Source organism: Cynoglossus semilaevis, chromosome 14 (genome assembly GCF_000523025.1).
Source record: "Cynoglossus semilaevis isolate Cse_v1.0 chromosome 14, Cse_v1.0, whole genome shotgun sequence".
Classification (NCBI taxonomy): Eukaryota; Metazoa; Chordata; class Actinopteri; order Pleuronectiformes; family Cynoglossidae; genus Cynoglossus; species Cynoglossus semilaevis.
In genome coordinates, this window is record NC_024320.1 from 22,821,370 (window position 1) to 22,846,685 (window position 25,316).

The 25,316-nt window shown below is 40.5% G+C and overlaps 1 protein-coding gene across 7 annotated transcripts in view; it reads left to right on the forward strand.

Moving 5' to 3' along the window:
• The first annotated feature begins 10,247 nt into the window (after positions 1 to 10,247).
• unc5cb (unc-5 netrin receptor Cb) overlaps positions 10,248 to 25,316 on the forward strand; it is a 160,988-nt gene continuing 145,919 nt past the window's right edge. For 5 of the 7 annotated variants that reach the window (XR_003051821.1, XR_003051822.1, XR_003051823.1 and 2 more), the window contains exons 1-3: positions 10,248 to 10,289; positions 11,016 to 11,230; positions 19,997 to 20,533. Coding sequence is in view for 3 of the 7 variants with exons in the window: in XM_025062690.1 (XP_024918458.1) it covers positions 20,416 to 20,533 (118 nt within the window). In the remaining 4 variants the exon portion in view is untranslated. Of the gene's footprint in view, positions 10,290 to 11,015; positions 11,231 to 19,377; positions 20,534 to 25,316 lie in introns of those variants that run through there. The other 2 variants (XM_025062692.1, XM_008325887.3) reach the window with 2 other exon arrangements.

Sequence of the window (25,316 nt, forward strand, 5' to 3'; positions counted from 1 at the left end):
ACACACATATATGTACTGTATGTATATATATATTTTTACACACATATATGTACTGTATGCATCCATCCAAAACTGAATGACTGAAGTTTAAGTGCTAAACTATGTGTTCTGTATATTTTGGGTTTTGATTTAGGATGAGTGGAGGATGAATATATGTTTGTATTCTGTACCATGTTTTTTTTCCCTTTTTTTTTCTTCTTTTTTTTTCTTTTACAATTCCACCTTTAAATCCACAGTTCCGTCCTTAAGTCTACAGATCTGACTCCCGGGAGTTGTGCTATAAAAAGCAGTACATAAATTCCACCTCTCCGTCACAGCTCCATCCAGCCATGACACAGGGCTCAACCCTGCACCGAGGAGGAGAGCGTCTTGGATCCACCCCAGCTAAATGGCTTTCCGCCTCTAAAAGCAGCCCATAATTATAGTTAAGTGAGCAGATGCTGAAAGAAAAGCATTTTTTTTCCAGATAATAAATGTGGTTTTGAATTTAACACCTCGGGGCAGAGGAACCCTATCTAAATTACCCCGAGGCCCCAGCCACCTCTACAGTGTGCCACCGTGCTGTAAAGTGAGGTGACAACACCCTCCTCCACTCCCACTCCCACTCCCACTCCACTCTCCTCCCCTCGCAGCCCGCTGGCTAAGGTTGAAACCCTTCTGTTTCAGCAGGGATTGGATTACTGCACTTAAGTGTAGCAACAATGACGATGAAATGGAGACTGGTCGTGTTTGCATTGTAACTACAAGATAGCTTCCCCCAACAGCAGCGAGAGGTGTGAGGAGGGGAACACAGGAGGGTAGTACTGCATACAATACTGCAGTAGTACCACAGCAGGAGAGTGAATAATAAGCCAGGCTGCAGAAACACCAGTCGTTTAGACAAACTTACTTTGTTTTTTTAGGCAACAGAATTGAGACAAAATGGAAATAAAAACTTTATGTTATGTATGTGACATATAATTATATATATATATATATATATTTATATATACATATATGTATGTATTAGATATAATTTTGACTATGTATGTATTTATATATGTATATTTGTATTTATGTATCTGCATATAAATATGTATGTACATTTATATATTATGTACATATATACATACGTACATAGACATATACATACATATATGTGCATATATGTGTATATATGTGCATATATACACATACTCTAATATATACACATACTCTATATGCTATCTATCTATCCATCCATCATCCATCCCTCCAACCATCCATCATCCATCATCCATCATCCATCATCCATCCATGCATCCATCCATCCATCATCCCTCCATGCATCCATCCATCCATCATCCCTCCATGCATCCATCCATCCATCATCCATACATCCAGCCATCCATCATCCATCCCTCCAACCATCCAACCCTCCATCCATCCATCCATCTGTGTCTCCAAACTGCTTTTCTTTCATTCTGCCTAAACGGTAGCAGACATTTATTAAATCTGTGGCCCTGGCAACTTGGTAATTTAATCAAACTGCTTTGTTTCTGTTCGACACCCTTCACTCCATTAAACCTTTTAAAATCATCCAGTTCATTTAGAAATGCAATTTTTTAAAATCAATTTCTTGCTCCTTATAAAAGCACTTGGGAAATTCTTTAAAAAATAATTCAACTTTTCTCTGGGATTCTAACTCTAACTGTATGAACTAACCTACATCATCACTGTGTACGACACAGAGACTCATGTAAATCTGGCTGCTGTCGCTGACTCTGACTGTGATTTGGTTCCTTTTCACATGGAACAAAAAAAACAAAACAAACAAAAAGATCACATTCCCAAATTAAATATTCTGTTTGTTCAGGATTTGGACTGAATTCAAACTCATTGTTTTTGGACTTGGTCTTAACGATGCTTTTTTTAATTGAGGTTTAACCTCAGGGTAAGGACAGCCTGCAGGTACGGGAGGGGAAGGTCGCTGTGCAGTGGCTGCTGTGACCTGGAGCAAAACCAGAGCAGGGGTCCTTAGATATCAACCGCCCCCCCTGCCCAGCAGGGGTCCCCACCACATCCTCTTACCCTCATTTCTGAGCCTGGAGTAAGATCTGTCTCCAAATCTGAGCCCTTCTGCCACAGCCTGTCTCAGCGGGGGGGCAGTTGAACCCTCTCAGGGGTACAGTCTTTTCTACAGTAATGTCATTGAGGCTGTCTTTTGTTTTCCTGTCATCGCCTCCTTCTCACCGTGGTCGTCACTGAACCAGATCAAGGACGAAAAAACAAAGAGTCTTTCAAATTTCTTATTTTTTATATCCCCCAGTTTGAGAATATTTACTTTTTTTCCCTGTGTTTCCTTTAATTAAAATTCTTCACTGCCCCCCCTGGTGTTTACCTAATGCTGTGCAGTAAAGTGCATAACAGTAAAACAGATTTATGGAACAACTTAACCACATGTGCGAGGTAAAAAAACAAAAAAACAATCCAAGGCTAATATATGAAAATTTTCCATTAACAGTTAGTCACTTCCTCCTGACTGCCGCGGCACAAACTGCTCACAAAAATGATGCCAGAGAAAAATGATGAAGTGAGCGCCGTGTTTGAGCTGGTAGCAAATATTTAATTACAAATTAAAATCCTCACCTATCAGGACTGTAAATGCTTTATGAGCTGAATAATTTAACGCACTGTGTGTGTGTGTGTGTGTGACCGCGAAGAGCGGCTGCAGCCATAGTTTGATCTCCGTTTTTTTTATTTTCCTGCTTGGTTTGCATATTGTTTGCCTCCAGCTACGATCTATTAATGAGTCATGCAGGTCACTGCCGGCGAAGGATGCTCGACCTGCGCCTGCACATGAAAGGACGAGTGGTTTTTGCCCTTGTTTTCATCGAGTGCACTTAGAAGACAAACGACGGTGAAGAGACACGGGCTCACCTTGTGCAAATGTACTGGGTGTATGTAATATTTACTGCATTTATATTACATTAGTCTGAGGGGAACAAGCCTTTAAAGAACACGCAGGAATGTGTTTTATCGGCCGAGTTTTGACAAAAAAATATAGAAGAGAATTGGACAAAAATTTGTCGGTGCAGAATATTACCTGCTGCTGGCAGTGAGTGCTGCGACAACAAACTGAATATTTGCTGTTTAATCACACTGAGCACACAGAAAATGAATTGTAAAATGTTATCATTACATCAAACCAGAGCGAAGGGAAAACTTTCAAACTTTGACTTTTTTATTTATCTCTGAAACAATGACAGTATTTGTTATTTTAATCAATTAAAAAGGTATTTTGAAGTACTCTGAAAGTATAATTCCAGCCAGTATAACTAGTTTTACTTTGCCTTTTAACTTAGTGAGATGTGCATTACTTAAAGTAACCAAAAGTCCAACTTTAGGTTTTTTTATCTGCCCACAAACTGCAAAATAAACACAAAATACTGTTAAATAAATGCTACATTATGCAACAATAATATACCAATAATTAGATGGTTTTTAAATAAAAATAATTATCTATAGAACCTGTCAAACACGAAATGTACACGCCTTAACACCAAGCTGAAAGAGTTCTACTGTATGCTAGCATTAGCCTGTAGGCTAGGCTCTAGCTAAAAATACAGTTAAGTTGTGTATAGAACTTAAAATATAAGACACAGTCATGGAAACATTGTCAATGTTTAGTAGAATGAGTTAACACAGCTGGCAGCCATTTTTGTTACATATTTCTGGTCTTTAGCAACAAGCTAAGGAGTAAAACCTACGACTGTTTTTAACTAAAAATGTATTTAATTAAAACCACTGTGATATCAACAGAAATATTGACCTGCACGGTTAATCACTTGTTACCAGCTAACTCACTAACAGCCTAGCTTGAGCTCCAGGGTAAAAGGAAACATTAGCATGTCAGGCTAACGTGACGTTTTTATTTTCATTCTGATGTTTATAAACAGAAAGAGACGTCCATTATTGTTGGACAGTTTTTATGGTTTGACTCTAATTTACATACAATGTTTTGTTTTCGCCACCAGGGTCCAAATGGAGGGGTGTGGACAGGCTGAGTGTCCACTGAGCAGCAGTGAGGCTGTGAATTAACAAATGAACACAACCAGGATGTAAAACACCGCTCCTCGAGTCGTTTCTTCTTTGATTTATGTCACTCTGTGTTTACACGCGCCACTTCAACTCCCCCCAACTCCTCCCCACCTCACTCCCTCCCCCCTTCTAAACAGATCAGATGGCTGATACATTAATGGCACCTGTGTTGAGAGAGGGCACAGGGCGGGATAGCAGTTTGACACATTTGACCCCACCCATCACTGCTGCCGGCCACCAGGAACGCCACGACAGGATGCTCTCTGGGAAACGTCTCTTCTGTTTATTGGAATTTCTTTGATGGGTCTGAGGTTCAGGTTACGGAAGAACATGATCTGCACTTTCCAGCGGCCTGGAGATGAGTCAGTTCTGAGCCTCGTAACAATAGAGATTTATAACTCAGGCCAACTCCTTTTGGACCAGCCAGATGTTTCTCCTCCTTTTCCTGTTACGGGGGGAGGAGGAGGGGGGAGGGTGTCATAATTTCTCGTACAGTGTCATTGGAGTGGAATGTGCAAGAGTGTAATGGACTCCTGTGTGAGCCTTCGTTAGGTGTCATACGCTGTGTTTACGGTAGCTTCCTCAGTCCGACTCCATTACCCTAACCCGGCGTTGCCCCCCCTCGGAGCGTCCATAAATCACTGTTAACAGACAGGGCTGACGGCCCACTCATACATCACCGGCCAGGCCTTCTTACCTCTCTGTGTAATTCAAACACTGGATGTACCAACATCCCTGGTCGTGTCACGTCAGTTCAAAACACAGCTGAAACTCACACCGCAACAAAGAGCGACAGACGCGACGTTCACATGAGTCAGATGAAAGCACCGTGGCGTAAGTGGAGACCTTTAGAACCTTTGACTCCAACCACCAGGAGTTTTGGACGTGATCCAGCCTATTGAAGTTTCTGGGTTTTTTTTTTTTTTGTATTCAACGCAACCTTTCTTGAAATAATTATGACCCCCACCCTCCAAAACCCCCCCAAAAACAACATACCTCAAGACGTTTGTATGTCAGTCTGTTTTACTACCGATACTCGGACTGACTTAATTCACTAATGGACAAACACAAAAACAACTATCATCTATTAACCAACTACTAACCTACTAATCCATCTATCGACCTACCGAACTACTGACCTATCTATCTATACCCACCCATCCACTCATCCATTCATCCATCCATCCATCCACTCATCTATTCATCCATCCATCCATCCATCATCCATCCATCATCCATCCATCCATCATCCATCCACCCAACCATCCATCCACCCATTCATCCATCCACCCCCCCAACATCCATCCATCCAACCATCCAACTATCCATCCATCCATCCACCATCCACCCACCCACCATCCATCCATCCAACCATCCAACTATCCATCCATCCATCCACCATCCATCCATCCAACCATCCATCCATCCATCCATCCATTCCATCTCTGTATCAGAGTCTCCTGAGGAAAAAAAACCCTCTAAAAACATAAACTCCTCTAATCGTTTCAAGCTTTATGAACCTTGGTCTTATTAACACATGAAAGATAAACTTTAAGTATGGAAATCTGCTTTTCCTCCTCTCTTATATCCAAACATAACTTGGCAGCCATCTGGCCGACTGTAATGTCCCTCCCTCCGAGCTTTGCCAAGCCGCCAATTGTTGTCCAACTGTTGTTTCATCTAGAGTAAAGAACCTATAACGTTTTATTGGCCGTCTTTAACCTCCGCACTCGTTTCCATATAATGTTGACCATATTTACAATGATATCAACACTGAAAAAAAAAAAAACCAGAGAACAGATTTCCAGAGTTTTTCTTATTCCTGTTATTGGTCGTCCACCATGAACGATGAAACGGAGAGGGACGCCTCCTCATTGATCACTTACTAGCTGCTTTTAAACCATCAATACCTTTTAAAGCAGCACTTAAGATGAGCAGCATATGTTCTCCCTGCTGCCTGAGTGCTGTTCTAACGAGCCGCCGTCTGACAAAAGCTATAACGTCTATAAGCATGCATGAGTCGGAGGAAGACGCACGGCGAACCGAAATGTCTTTGGAGCTGATTTTGAATTGTTAAAGTCCAAGAAGAAAATCAACGGGTCACCAGTTTCTGTAGAGTTCGTCTACCGCAAAACTGTAAATGTCAGACGTTCCAAATGTTCCAGGAGAACTCTGACCCACAGGTGACCTTTGAACTGAAGAGTTTCATCTGCAAATATCAGCAGAAAATGTTACGAATGGAGACGAACGTTAATAGTCGCTTCCATAGTGTTGCGGCTAGCACGTCCTGTGTTTGATTCCCAGAGGAACCACATGCTAGGCGCTTGCTAGGGGCTAACAGCCAAATATGGGATCAACATAGTACAAATTTATTTAAATTTATTTTTAATAAAACCAAACTCTTACCGCCCCCTACGGGTTGACTTTATTGCTAAACATTAGTTAAAATCTTGCTTTCAAGGGGTAAAAGGAAGACAAAATACAGGCCCATATATGATTATATATATGAAAATATATTTAGGTATTTAATCAATTAAAATTAGTAATAAGATTAATTGTCAAATAATCATAATTTATTATGACTCAGAAAGCGCAAGGGAGAGATAGACCTAAAGATGCGGGTGGTGAAAATTATTTGATCAAAACATAACAAACATTTGCCGTTTGTTCTCCATATACATGTCCCACCTTCTAAGCAACAAACTTACCTTTGATTGGCTGTTGTCCCCGCCCCCACCTCCCAGGACTTCTTATATTGTTTTCATTGAATTTGGTCTTAAAAAAGATAACTGTTGAGGTAACACTAAGTGGAGTTCAGAATTATGGGATAAACAATGTGAAGGTTGTTTATGTTTTGGTTGCTTCAGCTCAAAGCTAAGGAGAACTCAGGTGCAGTTAGTGTCTAGTTTTAAAGATTTTAAATATAGCTTTTATATTTTTTCATTTCCTTATTTGTCGGAATTTCCTGCCAGCGCCCGTAGCCGTCATGATGGGAAATGAAAATAAAGAAAATGTCAGTTGTTTTTTTTTTTTTCACTTTCTTACTTCACCTTCAGTGTGCAGCATTTTGTTTTTCTCTTCTGGAGTTCCAGCGTCTCTACTCTGCCAGTTAAAGTGGCATCTTCATAAATAATTCACCCAGAGCTGTCGTTGGGCTGGAGTCTCCTCCGTTAGCCTCAACGTCACTGACGCTGGTTAGTCTAATGAAAATACTGATGATCGTGATTGATGAGCCAGGTTTGTGTTCAGTTCTGAGCGACGTCTTTATGTCACGCTGTATAAAACACATGTCACGGAACATACTTTAACTAATAAGCTGAGTGGGTAATAACTGGTTAGTGTCGGAATATGTTTGAACCTATTAACCCCAGCCCATAATTTGTTTTAATTATCAGTGAGTGAGCAGCCGTTTCAGGATGACACATTTCAATATCACGTGTAGTAAAAAGACTGGTGAAACAGCAACGCACCAGAAACACCAACTGACAAACACTGAACCAGGGTCAGTATTCACCTGGTTTACTCCAACCAGCCTGTAAAACAGTGGGCACAGACAGCCATCCCACCACATATATACATATATATATATATATATATACATATAGACGCATATACATATGTACATACATACATACATATATGTGTATATACAGTGTATGTATGTAAAGCGTCTGCTAAATTATTAATATATTAAAATATATATTTACATATATATCTATATATATAAATATATATGTATATCTGCAGAAATGTAAATACACATGTGTGTGTGTATATATATATTTATATATGTGCATATTTATTTACAGTATATAAAGCAAAATGTGCTAAATGTGTAAATGTAAATATAGTTAAATATATTAAATATATATTATATATACTGTATATATATGTATATACTGTATATACATATATGTATAAATATATAAATATAAATTTCATTCTGTTATATTAGAGAAACTATAATTGGATGGTGGTATTATTGAATACATGGTTCATGTATCTGGTTGGATTCTGACCTACCCACTGCGTTAAGACTAGTAATGTGGTTATATGCTTCAACTGTAATTAGATAAGTAATTATTAATTATCTGTGTCAGCAGGTTAATTAATTAGAAAACGTCCGAGATAGAAAACAAAGATATTTCTCTCCATTTTTGATCTGGTTTTAAATAAAATCCCAAACCTTTGCAGCATTTTATCAAAGTATTTTTTCTATTTAGTTCATTTTCAGGAAGACCAAAAACACCTTCACATCTTTATTTTGTATGAAGAAGAAAAATGACTGTGGTTTTTCCCTGATGATTTGGAGAAGAAGATCATGATTCAGTTTCTCTCTGTCAACTTCTACTTATTAATTCACTCCTAACCTGAAATTCAAGCTGAAATTCTGTTGTATTATCACAAACTAAAGAACCTAGTGCTCCACTTCACTGCAGATTAGTTCACCCACAACTCCTCCTCCTCTCACCGTCCTTGACACACTTAGCCAAGGTGGACAAGCTGACCCCATCAGCTGGTGCCGTACACTTCCCAGAGGGGGCCACAGCACCTCACACCCCGGCAGCATCTATCTCCTGCTCCCATGTGCCTCGGTGTGGCCCCCTTCAAACGCTGTGGGCTGTCCCTCAGACAATTCCCTCTGAAGGTGTGATTAATGCCTGTTTACTTCGGGAAGGCCGGACCATTTCCACAGACGGGGTGGGAGGTGGGGGGGGGGGTTAAGAAAAGGAAGGGGCGAAGGAGAGGAGGAGATGGAGAGAGGGTGTAGCAGATGCTGAGGTGGGAGACTGTGGGAGCCGTTTGGGTCGGTCCTCTGAGCCGACGATAATCACCAGCTCTTAAATGGTTAGCAGAGGCCAAACAGGAACCTCTGTGGATTTGCGTTTCAGCGTTGAGTAGAGAAGAGAGTAAATACTTCATCTTCGCTCAGGCTAACTGTGTTTATTAAACAATGACTCACAGATGCCCAGTAACCGCCGGTGAGTACTGCAGTACTGGTTTCCTGTTGAAGAACCACCAGCTGTCTTCCTTGAGTGACTGTAAACTGTGGATGCTTCTTGATCAATGAGCTTCTGTGGAGTGTATACACAGCAGATAGTACTGCGGCGTACTGTGTACGTTTGACATTAAAGGAGAAATCTGGCCGTTTTTTTTACACAAAGTGCTGTAGTTTGAAAGATTCAAGTACTTTGAGTTTGGAAAAACTAGAACTTTCCTCCAGTGTCTCTGAGCACGGACGGTCTCACTGCTGATACCTACAGGCAGAGTTACTGCTCTGTTCTTTTAGTTATTAATGTTAAAATAGGCAGTATAGTTCATTTAGAGTAGTGTTTTCAACCTTGGGCTCACAACCCTATGTAGGGTCGCCTAGAATTCAAATGGGGGTCACCTGAAATGTCTACTAATTTATATTTTAAAAATTTTCTAATAAACATATTTTTTCAACTATTATTATTATTACATACATGATCTTAGTCAACTTTCACATTCATGAATGTAAATTATGGTCACATACATGATCTTAGTCAACTTTCACAAATTATGGTAAAATAAAATGCAGCCAATAAAAATATATGAGCTGACGCAGACACTTAAACTGTACTGTGGGTGTGATGTTCAGCATAAACAATAAATATATTCATTAAATATATTTTTAATTATTTAATTAACACCTTTGCATTAACACCACGTAATTAGTTTATTCTCTCATACAGTACAGACGGTGAAGACGAGCGCTAATAAACAACGTACAGTTTGTCTTATTTTATCTACCAGTGTTTGAACTGTTTTATTACAGGTTTTCAAAGAAGGTAAAAAAAATTCCTGTAAACATGAGTTTATGACAAGAGTCAGAAGGATGGTGTTTTCCTGAATTGGAAAACACCATCCTTCTGTGTCTCGACAAGAGTCAGAAGGATGGTGTTTTCCAATTCAGCAGTGAGACCAAAAACCACACCTTTGTTTTGGTTGTTTTGTAACTACAATTGTTAGCTCAAACTTTTCAAATTTCCTACAAATGTCATTTCTCTCATAAATAGTTATTTACACAGGTTTGAATTTATTATAATTACAAAAAAGCTAACAAAACAATAAAATAGATAAATAAACTAAATCTAGTTGTTTAGTTTCACCTCTACATTTTCCTCCTTCAGGAAACTTTAATAAGGGCTCTGTTCCCTGGGGGACTCTTTTACCCAAACACAGGAAGTATGGCACCAGAAAGGAAGGTAACTGAGTGACTTCATTATTGTCAATTCACAAATAAACTCACATTAAACAGAAGTAAATGATACAAAGTGGAGTTCACGGTGACACTGAGCTGCTTTGACGTCATCACACTTTACAAGTTTGAGAAGTAACTCAGGACAAAACAGACGGTTTAGACAGAGTTAGCACTGGAACTGCCCACTCCACAGGAGTTAGCTTGATGCTAAAGGTTCAGTTTAAAAATAACTATCATCACCACACAGTTGTGTCTCATTATAGAGAACATTTCATAGTGTTTTTGAGAATATTTTTATTATTTTAAGAAGCCAAAGTTTAACATTTGGCCTTTTCTGGTTAGCATTGTAGCTGCTAGGCTAACATCAGATCATTACTAACTGCTGTGGTTGGTCTCAAATGTTTTTGTTTTTCTTCTTAATAACTACATGTTGACAAAGAGTAGAAAGCCACATAAAAATGCACATTTTTTTCCACCGTGGATTTTTGCATTAATTCTTAACCAGATGTTGTTCATTGCACTTTGTTAGCACTACAGTCTGGTGTTATGAATCAGTAAATGAGCTGTGGATATTTATGAGCTGGTGGCTCGTCTGTGACCCGCTTCTGTTTGCCTTACGCTGGCTTTTATGAGTTCTCTGATACAGAACTAAGCCTGGATTAATGATGTTCTATCCAGACTCAAACTCGCTGATCTTCTCATCACATTTTCGCTCACATCCTCATCTCAGACCGTGGTGCGTCTGGAACACTGCCTGATGTTGAGAACCATATCACCTTCCTCCAGGCTGAGTGACTGGATGGGGAATCTGAACCAACAGTGGTGACTGGTGACATGGGGTCAAGGTCTGCGTTACATCAGCAGAGTAACCCCCACCCCCTCGAGCCCCCTGGGTGGTGTCTGGAGCTGCACCCTGGCACTGGAACCATCCGTATACAGTACTTGGTGAGTACACAGTAATACTAAGCCTTAATATACAGTATGTACACATACAGTAACTCTCCTTAAATGTGTGACATTCATTAAGGGATGTAGATAAAATGATATTATGTTCATTTATTTGGGTTGTAAACTAGTTTATTACTCTAATGAGGCTACAGCTAATACAGTTATTACAGTTAGCTGCCACTGGGTGTCTGTTAGATATGAGACAAAGATGTTTTTTTTTTACACGTGTGAGTCTGAACCAGGGCTGGTTGATTGTGAGCAATCATGATAAATAAGTAAATTAAATTATACATTTGATTATATAGTGCAGGCATGGGCAAACTATGGCCCGGGGGCTGGATGTGGCCCGTTCAGCTTTTTAATCTGAACCAACAAACTTGTCAAAATTATATAATTGCGGGGGCTGGATATTATTATGCGTTTTCCCTGCAATTCCCCTGTTGCCCCTATAGATGGAGTAGAAAAGGATAAAAGCATTTTCAAATTTAACCTTTTTCCATGTATTTATCTTAGTTCAAACAAATGCTCCATCTATCTACTCCTGACATCCGTCTTAGAACTTATTGACTCACCCTTGTTTGTCGCCCAAAACCACACTGTGTACAATGTTCGTAGCATGGATATTTGATGCAAATAACTGTTCTTAGTGCCATGAGGAGGCGCACTTTTTCAAATGTTAAACTTTATGCTGATGATATTCATTACCACACGTTATGTTTGACATATTTCATATTGAACCCTGTTGGTCGGCGCAGCCTCAAACATATATTTATCCAAGTATAAATATATTCATCTGATTGGACACCCATTGACCGGTGTGTTGTTATTTTACGACGTTGTTCGTGGAACCACACTCCCAGAGAGCCGTGTTCCAACAGTGTAATTGTCATGTTTGAAAACACCTCTGGTGGCAGCGCCGTCTTCTGACTCGCTGAGATTTTACGGCGTGACTCACGGCGCTGACGGACAGGAAAATCGATATTTTGACTTTGGCCAGTGGTTTTTCTCTTAGAGGAGGAGCGGCGGTAATGGAAGAGGACTGTAAATAAGTGGAAGGTTCTTGACAAATGAATCCATTAACATTTGCCTGTGTCGCCTGGCGAGCAGATTTGCTGTTTTATGGAGCAGGAAAAAAGAGCTAGTAAATCTGAGGGTGCGGCGCGGGTGAGGGGCTGAGAGCAGGCTGGGGAGCACATCTCCCATGATGCAGCACTTTATCTCCTTCCCAAATGGCATCTTTATCTGCCTAAATTAAGTTTTGATTCCTTGCCACATATGGAGCTACAAATCACTTTTAATACTGATATCAAGAGCAGCAGTAAAAGGTGCCCAAAGCCGTGGAAAGCAGCTTTATTGTGTGGCACATACTGCCACGTACAGTACCCTTCACTGTCTCACCCCCTCTGCCTCACCTTTGTGGGAGAATTCTGCCTCAAACCATTGCGCTTTGTGCAAATCACATCAGACCTTTGGCATCGGCGGCGCTCCTCTCCGTCCGACGAGTCAGCAAACGGGTCAACAGTGTGGACCAGCCCTGGAGGTGACTTCATTTATAGCTGTGATTAATTTCTAATTCCATTTTCTACTTCCTGATGTTTATCTTCAAAATGAGAAAGAGGCTGTGGGCATTTGCATGCTGATGGGAGGGGGGAGAGGGGAGGGGAGGAGGGGTCCCACATAGAAACTCTATTACTCTGGTTCTACATTATCATCACTCCGACCGGCAGATCTCGCCGTCTGTTTGTCTGCCTATCAATCTGGCCGACTGCCTGTCGCTCTGTCTAATTGATCAACAGCCTGACGGGGGAAGAAAAAGGTCCAGTGGGTGTAAAGCAGGAAAACGTGAGAAGTGGCATTTACCCCAACAGGCCGAACAGAGAAAAACAGAACCTTTTTAATACAATGTTTACTACTGCAGTAAAATGACGATGAGACGTTTGAGACAGTCATTCACAACACAATAATCACTGTGATTTAAAGCTAGTCTTAGCATGCTAGAAAGTGGCTAATAGCATTAGCGTTAAGGCTAACGATTATGACAAATTAATAATAGATCACTAAATCCACCTAGTGGATAAAATGTTCTTTAGTTTTGATTAAAAAAATATTATTCTTAAATGGCCACAAATGGATAGAAGAAGTGTAAGTAGCTGATGAAATAGCAAATATTGATTGCGAAATATGTTTAAAAATTATAAATGTGTTCTGTTAAAATTCCTGATAATATATATGTTTAAATTAAAAAGCTAGTTCATTCAGGAGTCAAAAAAGTTAATAAAAAACAGCTGATATATTAAGCTATCGCTAAAAGGCTAACTGAAATAGTTACATACACATAACACATAAAAATCAGTTTAAAATCAGTTGCGTGCTAGTTAAAGAAATATCTCTATGGAAGATAGAGAAAGAAAAAAAGAATAATAATTAGCCGATATTCACAAGAACTATAACTGAAAATAAACTAGCAAGAATGTATTTAAAACCAGGTCCAGAAGAGTCAAATCATCGCTCATAATTAAAAATAAATAAATAAATAAATAATTCTAGGGACAAAATGCAGCTCAGGATTTTTTTTATTTTTTTATTTGTCATTAGCTGCAGTCTGGTCTGTTTCTTCCTCTGTGGTTCTGTTTGTGGGCAACATCATTTCCGACCAGGACGTTGACTAATGGAACAGAATCACAGTCTGACTGGAGTGTGTTGTTGTTTTTTGTTTTTTTTTGTCCATAATTTGGCAGATACTCGCCAGTGTAAATACTCTGTAGTGGCTTTAATGTTGTCGACCATTAGGCTAAAACATGTCAAGGAGAGCAGCTCGTGTGTAAACAAAGCCCAGATACCCAGCATGCAGCAGAGTCCAGCGCTCAGCCCTCCCCCTTCCTCCCCCTTCCTCCCCCTTCGGTTAAACTGAAAGCTAAATGGCTACGTTGTCGGATTCAAGTGACCGTCTTGTTGTGGTTTTATGGCCCAGACTCTCCATCCACTCCCAGCATCTCAGAAGTGCCTCCCTGCCCGCCCTCCTGGGGCAGTGGTGTAGTACAGTGTCAGGTTTCTGGTCAGACTAAAACGTCCATCCAGCAGCAGTTTGGTCCTGTGGGGGGAGGAGGGAGAGGAGGCAGTGTTGGTGTGTGTGGTGAAGGTTACTTCCTGAAAGGGTCGTGTTAACACTTTTTGGGACATTTGCACTTCAGAAATCCTCACTGACTTGGAGAACACACACACACACACACACACACACACACACACTTAAGTCTGGACAGAAAAGTCTGATGTAGGTCAGCGATGAATTTTTAAGACTGTTTTCAGTTTCTCCATTAAAACTGAGGACAAACTGCTGTTTCTGAACAGCTCGACCAGTGAACGGTGGTTATTATGGAGTTTATTTATATTTAATGTCAATTTAACAAGTGGAATTAAACAGATTTAAGAGAACAGATTATTTCGTTTTAATTTTTAATTTAATTTGTATTTTTTATTTGTATTTTTTTCTAAATCCATTTCCACCTTAAGCCTGTTTTTCCTGGAATTATGACTCACTGCTTACATTATCGCACAGTTTTATCATAAATGAAACATTTCCAAATCTTTTCAAACTACATTACTAGTTGTTTTTGTTTTTTTCCCATTAATAACTAGGTCAAGGGTATGAAATAAGAACTCAAGGTACCACTTTGGAAACTGCAGGATTTGTGGCTTTGCAGTACTTCTGAGAATACTCAGTCCCTCACAGTAAAAAATATAGTTTTAACTAATTATTCAATGTGTTAACGATGTTAATAAACTTGTTTAATATGATTAATTTTAGTATAAAAATATATAAAAATAATTATATAAAAATATATAGAATTTTCTTGACATTTTTCCATCGTTTGGACTCGTTCCAAATAAAAATGTGTGAATCACAGACATCGACCTGAACTTATTGGTTTTTCTGTATTTTTTCTTGGGTCATATTTAGAAATGTTGATTCATTGGAATTAATGACGCTCTTAAATATTCATTAATAATTATCAATAATCATGATTAGTCATGATTAATCAAAAAAAGCGCCTCCCTGTGAAAAATTATATTAATAATGTTTGACAGCCGTAGTAAATATATCTGTTGAAATAATTGGGGAGTCATCAGCGTGGAGTAGAGCCAGAGTGCAGAAACTGCTGCTCAATGTCCATGACCTTTAAACTCTTATGGATTCACATAAGAAAATGCCACTCTACAGTGATGGAAAAGACACATTTGTCTTCTTACCTGTCCTCAGTCCCCAAAGACAACAACGGTCCATGTTTGTTTCCTGCTAAAAATGTTTCCATCCACTCAACATCTCCTGTAGTAGAAGACACTCAGACGGTAGAATGGGAAAATAGTCAAATAACTTTTGATGATAAAACAGTGAAATTAAATTAAATAGAACTTTGAAACTTCCGTTCCAATCTTACTTTAAACCTTCCTGTCAGTCCTTTTCTTCAACATGACAGGGCATCTCAGTTAGTTATCTGATGTCTGGATTTGCCGATGACAATTAATTTAAAAATGATGCAGTAACACAGAGGCTGGGAGACAGATTGAAAATGACAGAGGAAACCGCAAAACTTTTCAAGTTAACAGGCCACAAATCGATGAGGGCTCAGAACGGCATCTGTGAGCAGAAGATTATTCCTGAAAGCATGTCATTTACCCTTGAACTGGGTGGACAGCAGCAGCAGCAGCAGCAGCAGCAGCAGCAGCTATCTACTCTAGTCAGCAAAGAGAAACAAAACAACAAAATGGAGTCATGTGAGTCATCAGCAGAGCTAAATGATACAGGAACAACAGAACAGTCGGAGGAATCCGCCTTTGTCTCCTGAACAGCTGCAGCCAATGTTACTGAAATGAGTTTAAAAGGGCCAGAATGATTTACTACATTAGCTCCTGTCTAATTATTCGGTATTCAATATATATATATTGAATATCAACATATATAAACATATATAAATACATGTATATATGTTATATTTGTATATACATACATATGTGTGTATTCTGTGTAGAATGACAAATAACATCAGGCCAATATATATTGAATATAAATATATATACATATATGTATATATGTGTATATATATTTATATATGTGTATATATATATATATATATATATACATATGTATCTATGTATCTATGTAAATGTGGGTGTGTATTCTGTGTAGAATGACAAATAACAGCAGGCCAATATATATGTGTTTCACACCTGTTTTTATTTGTAACTAGACACATGCTAGGTGTCGAGGTGCTATTTAAAGCTCGTGTAAATAACGTGGGTATGGTCTGTGTGTTAGTCAGGGCTGCTGTAGCTAACACTTCTTTTATTCTCAGGTCTGTGTGTGTGATAATACACAACTGCTCCGACACCTTCCTTCACACGTTTCAGTGAAGGTGCATAAGCTTGCTGACATACAAAAGTAACACTGAAAGAGTGCCTTTCAAAATAAAAGCCTGGCGGCTGCAGTTGTAACAGGTGTCGCCGTTGAACATTATCATTTAACTTGCAGACCAGACGGAGATAGCTGGAGAGGTAAATGTGCCCCGCGGGCCGCACGGCGCCCAGGTCTGCAGTATTAGGACGCAGCCTCCAGCACGATACGACGACCTGAACCGTAGCCTCCTCATCTGAGGAGAGAGAGAGAGAGAGAGAGTCAAAAATAAAAGTAATTTCCTCCATGTCCTTAACCTGTAATTGAAATGCCAGCAGGACGACAGTTGTCCGTTGACATCAGCACGCATTAAGAGAAGACGGTAATGGAGGAGAGGAGAACACCGTCTGAGGTCTCTCCTTTTTTTTTTTTTTTTTTTTTTCTCAAATTAGATTCATATTTTAGGGCTATCATGTTTCATTTTGCAGCAGAGATAGTGTCGAGCTCATATTTCACATTAATCACACGGTGTCGGGGCATCGCCCGGACATCTGTCATGCATATGTAATTACTAATCAGCCTTTTATCACAGCTACTGCTGCAAATTTCCTCCTGCTACGCTCGCAACGTAGCTCGTGCACGAGCATGTGTGTGTCTGTGAGTGAGTGTGTGTTTTTGATAACTCCAACTCCAATCAGTGAGGTTTTGTGACATGCAATTACTACCTCTAAAAAACAGTCAGAGTGACTGAGGCGAGGCCGAGTGCTCGACTCCCCACGTCAGATAATTTATGTTTTCCTGTTTCTTTAAATAACAACGATTTATGTTTTTGTGTCCAGCGAACGGATGTTTCTGCTCCCTGGGCTGAAACCTGAGCCCAGATTTGGTCCAAAAGACAAAATCCTTACAGTATTTTTGATACTCTGTGTGTGTGTTACTGTTACACACTGTAGGGGGAAATATTGAGTTACTGCGTCGCATTTATTTAGCAGTTACAGCTGCCTTTGTCCTGTGACTCATGAAAAACAGCTGGGCCTCGTTCATTCATGGTCGTGTTTCAGATGCCTGTGCGATGTTAACAGTCCAACCAAACAAACACGGTCCTCCTACTCAGACTTCACGGAACAGATGGTTTGGTTTAAATAACCGTCCAAGAAGAAAAATTAGAAATTGATTATGCCATTAGAAAAGCAAGAAAAATCAGAAAACTTTTGGCCGTCTTTCTTCGTCCAATCATCTGTAGACCTGATAGATTTACGGCTCAGTGGAGGGACGCGACCTCTGACTTTCTGTTTTCGTCACGTACCTGGTTTTGATACCACTTTTTACATGTAGTATGCTGATACTGCAAGTTGTAATATGTGCAAATACGACCTTTTTCCCCATTAACGTTATACTGCAAGTTGTAATATGTGCAAATATCACCTTTTTTCCCATTAACGTTGGAAGATACTGCAAGTTGTAATATGTGCAAATACCACATTTTTTCCCATTAACGTTAAATAATATAAAGATATGGGATAAATATTCTGCTCCTCCACTGGGAGGAATCAAATCTCACATTGACTCAGGTATGGCCGGTGGTTTCCAAACCTTTTCTGCAGCGCCCTCTACTGTAGAAAGAACTATTGTCAAGACTTTGTCCACTCATTCACAGCTGCAGTTTTCCCCACTCTGGGACAAGTAAAGAAAATATTAAAAATAAAACTTTTTTTTATTTTTGCCTTGCTGCGGTCCATCACTTCAGCTCCATGCCCCTCAGAGGGCAGCGCCCCCCATTTTTGAAGCTACTGAGTACTGAGAAACTATTGCATTCTTCAGTTCAGTTTAATTAAAAAAAACAACAACAAAACTTCACCGTCTCCAGGGGCCCATTAAATCTGTTATACTTGAACACATTCACACGTTAAAAATAGAAGATGAAGAATATTTCTGTACAACATACTGTAGTTTATTTTGGTGCCACTGGTGTAGGTTGAAGTAATGAGTGTAATGAGTGACACGCCTCCCTGGCAAACCCATACCTTCAGCTCTCTCTCTGTTCATACTTTTATAAATAACTCTCTGTTTGAAAAAAAAAAAAACCAACATCATAGTTTCCCTCTGTAACTCAATCCTTTTCTTCCTGTTTTCACTGCACTCCTCTCAGTGGCGCCCCCAAAGGGTGGCCAGGGCCTCTCCTGTAAAAAATGCTGCCTGCACTGGCCACCCCCTGGGGGGAGGGGGGGGGGGCATCTGGCCCCCTGCTTTGTCCCTTGACCTTTGACTGAGCTGCTGACTGGGACATGTTGTCATTTGATTGGAAAGGAGTCAAAGACACAGGACGAACTGCGTGTATTTATTTATTTATTTATTTGTGTATTTATCAGAAAGGACAGTAGGTGGAACTTAAACATCAACATGGTGATTACTACTAAATACACTAAATATCAATTCACAAAGCAAATTTTTTGAAGTAAACACATTATTTGACTACTACTACTACTAATAATAATAATAATATTAAAAATAAAATAAAATAATATTTTTTATAGTACCCTGTCCAATAATAGCTCCAGGTGGGAACATCTAATCTAATCTAATCTAATCTAATCTAATCTAATCTAATCTAATCTAATGCAATACAATCAGTCCACTTTATATATCATAGTACCACCTTATACAACATTATATATATCAATCAGTCCACCTTATATATAATCATAATTATAATTAATCGTGATCATAATTGATCACGATTAATCGCGATTAATCAACATTCCCATATGTAACGAAATACTCCTTATTTTTTTCTGTGTACTGCTGGAACAGAGAGACAAATACCTCCAAGTAAATGTCTGTGTTTACACGTGTTTTGATTCGTGACTAACCCAGAAGACGGGATTTTAGATGTAGAAAAACGTCTAGAAAATTCTACACCCAACTTTAATTCATAAAAAAAATCGTAGCTCCACAGAGTTGGTGGATTCCAGTCAGGTGTCGTCGACGGTCTGTGTGACGTGCGGCTCCTTCAGACTTCACTCTTCTTCAGAGTTGTGTCTGTTAACAGTGGAGAGGTGATCAACTCCGTTCAACTCCGTTCAACTCCGTTCAACTCCATCCATTCCTCGCAGTCTCCGGGCCAGGTTTTGATGCAGCGCCGCCACTTGCCCGAGCACTTGGATTGGCTGAAGGAGAAAGGTAGCCTGCAGAGACTCGGCTCCTTCCTTCCTCCAGCTCAGTCCAGTCAGTGAGAGTGTGAGCCTCGGTGCGCGCACACACGCGTTTGGTCTATACCCGGCTCACTCACTCTCCCCCTCTCTCTCTCTCTCTCTCTCCTTCTCTCTCCCTCTCTTTCTCTTACACACTCACACTGTCGCTTCCACGCGTGGAAGGTGCGGACCTACGGGAGGACTGTGATTTTTGGAGCGCCACTGATCGGAGCATGAATTTTCCTTCTTCAAGACATCGATGCGCACAGACCCGAGCGAGGCTTCCAGAGGGAAAGGCTGATCTTTAAATGCATCATTTTACCCGGCGCAGGGCGGCGCGCGCCCCTCTCAATTATTAAAACTGTCACAGTTCGTATGTTTGCGCCACAACAAAGCGTTGGATTTCTATTTCCCCGCAAAGCTGTTTGTTTACGCTGCCGTCGGAGAAGGTGAGGGGTTAAGATTGTTTCTTTAACGGCTGCTGCGCGAATCCAGCGAGCGTGTGTGAGCGCAATCTCCCCCCACCACCACCACCACCACCACCTCCCGTCCTCAGACTCGGACTCGGACTTGGGCTCAGAGCGGAGTTTTGACTCCTCATCATGGGCTCCGCTGCACGGACCGACAGAGAAGGAGCGCGGAGGAGATCTGCTCCAGAGATGCTGCTCAGCTTGTCCTGGATCTGCCTGCTCATCCTGCTGGACGTCGGACGGGCTCAAGGTAAACTTTAACTCCGTCTTCCTTGACCCGTGAACTTGGCCCCCGGGGGTTCGGTGGTGGAAGTTGTGCGAACTCCGGTGATTACCCGGCAGCTGGCTGTAGAGGGCAGGAGGAGGCTGCGAATATAAGTACATTTGAATATAGAACACTTGGAGTTGGAGCAGCGCTGTGGCTCAGCGGTTCGGTGAAGGTTGAATGTTGGCTCCAGTCTGTGGAGCGCATCGACACCCGGAGGCCAGAGCCGCGACAGCGCTGCCCGAGTAATGTCAGAGGGGAAAAAAATTAAACAGAAGAAGTCTAAATAAACATTCGTCCATAAATATAGATTGTTAATCACACCGAACCGCACAAAGGTATCGTTATCGGACGATCCACCGACATCACAGAGACATCGCAGTATTGATATTTTTTTATTTATTTAAAAAAATCAAGTCAAGTTGCTTTTTAGTTTTAGCATAGTTGCTTTTGTCTTAAGTATTTGACAGCTTTTCCTGCACAAAAACACATTTTAATTTTTTTTTTAAAAAAAACTTCAAGAGAATCATTTTCTTTGTCAATAAACTACATTAAAATCCATAAAAATATATATTTACTCCAAATACCTAGAAGATTTTCAGATGTGGGTGTGGATTGACTATATATTTACTCTTATATTTTTCAGCCAACGTTTCTCTCATTAACTGGCTCCGTACACTGACAATGAAAATCAAACCAACCATTGAATTCCAGTCCCTTGATCTGTCTTCATCAAATGTACGTAATAATACAAAGCAACATTCAGTCAAATAATCATGAACCGCTGACAGAGTCGTGTTGGAAAAAACCAACAACATCGAAGGGTTAAAGTTCAGGAAAACACATTTTCCCCTTCATTTTTTTTTTTTTACCAGTGAGTTCTGGTGTAATAGTCTTGAATTCAGCAGCATCAATCATCGAGCACATTCTCCAACCAAACCGTGTCTTCTTTTAGCCTTTTCGGGCCCTGTGGAGCAGAGCGCGGTCTCTGTGAAGCGTGGTTAGCGTCAGCTGTGGAGAGCAGAGAGGGAGACGGAGATAATGTCACCGCACCTGAAGCCATTTCTTTAATCTGCTCCTGACTGGGATTGTGTGTCAGACAGAGGGTGGGGGGGGGGGGGGGGGCTGTCTGTGTTGGGGATGGACGTTCCCGTATGTGTTTGTGCGTGTGTGTGTGACGCTGCCAAGGATGTTTGCTCCTGGTCTTAACGCTGGTGGTCTGTCTGGTCTTTCTGGAATGATGTGTGACTTTGAATAGGACACAGACGGAGGCAGAGGATGTCTAATGTTACCAAAGACTGAGGGGCCCCAACCCCCGGTCCAGGGACCAATGTCGGTCCGTAGGTCGTTTGGTACCGGGCCGCAGTGTGACACAGTGGAATGAAATGTACTTCAGTTTTGCTATTGTACTTCATTCCAAAAGAATCCAGTCATGTCCCTTCACTGTTTTCATTCAAAGATAATCTGTCGATGTTTCAAAACAACAGGGTCAAAGGTCATTCAGGCTTTGATACTGACAGAAGTAAATCTGAAAGAGGTTTGATTTGGAAAATTCAATGATCCTTCCACGATGGTGCGGTTTTACTGGTCCGCAGTACCGGCTGATACCGGCTGACCGGTCCTTGTGGTCGGGGACCGCTGGTCTACGTGGTTACACCCAGGGTATAGTTGTTTTTTTTTGGAATGTTAAGACTATGTTAGTCCATGCAAGAGCCTAAATTGTTGGTCCTAGACCGGGATGGTGGTCTGGGAGCAACCTAATCTGGCTGCTGCAGAGACCCTCCTCTTACTCCTGCATAGTTAATGAGCGAGTGAGGGCGAGGAAGGGTGGAAAAACAGCGCAGGTCCGGTTTCGGAAGGGAAGGGTGAGATGACATAATATCTTTTCCCAAAGCCCAGAGAGCCCCGTGTCATTGACTGGATGGGAATACGAACAAGGTCTTTCTCTGTCCATTAAGAGGTCGATACAGCAGAAGAACATTGTTTCAGGCTAATTAATGGGCTCTGCTATTTTTGGGCACCGATGAGTTCGACATGATCCCAAATGGCTGCAGAGTCACTTCTTCACTGCAGATTTACTCCTGCCTGAAGTGACTGGTCTGTGCAGTACTGTGTGTAGTATTCGGCCCTGCTGTCAGTCCGTTGTATTTTCCATGTTTTTTTTTTATATTTATATATATATATATGTATGTATGTTTTCTGCTTGCTGCTGGTCGAAGTTATTTTCACTCCCTCAGGCTTTGGGGAGAACTGGCTCCCGAGCCGTCTTCCACTCAGAAGTGAGCGGTGGGAAATGAGCGTGCTCATTAACCTGCTGACCCCTTGACAAAGGAGACAGGTTGAGACAGATTTAAGCCAGGAGCCGACAGAAGTGGCTGAGAGGCCCCTGACAGACGCTTGATTGGAAACCTTTGGTTGGTTTCCAGCACAACAGAAGAGCCGTAACGTGCGAGCGGTGTCCGTGGCTACGTGCTACGTTTTGTCGGATCATATAAAGCCTGTTTGATACGAGGCAGAGTGGACCAAAAGGTCAGCTTTCAACCAATCACGTACAGCTTTTCAAATAAAAAACCTTTTTTTTTTTTTTTTTTTTACAACCTTTACCATACCATCCTTTACAATACTAACTGTTGTCATTTTGCCTGTGAATTCTTTTTTTGCAGTGTAAATGACTTGGGCTGCTCTACAATCACTAGTCTTCGTTGTCTGATTGTGAACCAAACTTGTGTAACTTGTAAAAAATCGAGGCTGGCTTGGTCCACAGTTTTTCTGTCTGCAACATCGGAGCCCTTGGTGGATGCTCATTTTATTGAGTTTATATTCTGTAAAAAAAAATCTAACACCTTCTAGCTACTCTGCTATATGTGGAATCTCCCAACATGTCCGCCCTGTGACAGTACAGTGTAGTAAATAGTATTTGTCTGTGAAAACACATAAAAACCATATATGATAAATTAAACAGTGTATATATGAGTTGACTGCGTTCTCAGGAAGTGAACAAACTTTGTATTTCGGAGGAGGATGTTAAGCCCTGGGGATTGTTTCGTACACTCTCTCTGTTAAAGGAAAACAGAGGTAAAGATTTTTACTGGATATTCTCATGTTCTGAAGAGACAGACGGTAAAGAAGAACCTGAGTGGGTGGAGAAGAACTGTAAGGATTTTTTTTTTATTCATGAGGGAAAATTTACAATATCTTTATTGATTTCACATATAATTTCTGCCTCAGTGGAAAAACTGAAGCAGTGTTTTCTACAAATTGAGGCGTGTGCTGTTCTATGGAAGTACTCCTCATATCACTGCGCAGTACTGTACTGTATATGCACTATATGTGAACAGGGGACGTGTCTTTCTTCGATGATTGACCCAGTTAATTCATTAACCTGGATGTTGGTCTTACAGTGTGTCTTTTTGTCAGGCGGTGGATTTTCCTCATAAACTCCGGCCCATGGGTGCTAACATTCCTGGGGTTAGGGTTGAGATTTCCACAGAGCTGCTTTCATTTCTTTGTTTCCTTCCTTTCTACTCTCTCACCGTCGACTTGTCTCTGCGGTTTTGATTTGTGATCCACAATTGTCCTAAAATTGAACGGGGGGGGGGGGGGGGGGGGGCGGGGGGAAAGAAAAAGATGAAGTATCTTAATATAAATTTGTGCCGTTTCTGAAGTATGGTGACCCCGGTGGAGACACAGGGAAACGTTGTGCGAACAAATCTCCTTCACACAGATCCGAGTGTTGCTTTATGGGTGCAGGTAAATGTGAATGTTATTTCTATCATAACCGGCCTGACGACGGGCTCCTCCGGGGGCCACTAATTTTACAGCCGATGCAGTAGTTCTGTAAACGGGGGGGTCGGTGGTGGTGGGGGGGGGGGGGCATATGCACAATGAGCACATTGTGTATAAGGAGTATTTCTTAGGGAACTGCCTCCTGTGATAGCGTTTTGCCACAGCTTATGAGCTTATGAGAACCTCACAGTTTATGTACTAGTGAAGAAGAATTGCTTTTGGCTTCTGCCTTTCCTGAGGGGCTCCTACAGCGGAAACCCCCGGTGATTTACCATAGAGCCTTTATATGAAATGGATGTAGCTACGTTGTTATGTCCTGCCATAAGAAAATTCTACTTGTTTTGGGAAATAGGATATTTTATAAATATATATATGTGCATTTGTACATATGTGCACACACATAAATATTTATGTTCATATATATATACATATACATATTTATGTGTGTATATATATATATACACACAAATAATTATATGTGTGTACAATAATACACATAAATACAAATATATATTAACATATATATCTACATATATGTGTGTATATGCATCTATATATACAGTGTGTATAGTTTTACATATCTGTTTTTATATTTAAATATATTTATATATATTTACATATTCACTGTATATATTTCTGCAAATATATGTGAATGTATGTGCATATATGTATATTTGTATGGATATTTGTTTTCAATCTTTTTTTTTTCAATAGAATCTACTATTAGAGTACATTTATACACTTATTACATTATGTCAATAACATATATTGTAAAATAGATAAAAGTCCAACAAGAGGCCACATCCAGTTATGGTATGTGTTCTATGTATTTGGTCTACACTCAATTTGGTATAGACTCAACTCACAGTACTAACAGTTTGTACTTTTATGGAATTATGAATCATTAACAAATCCCCGACGGTGTAGGTGAAGGCAGAGGGCAAAAGTAGACGGTGTGGAATCTGGACAGTCTGTTCCGACA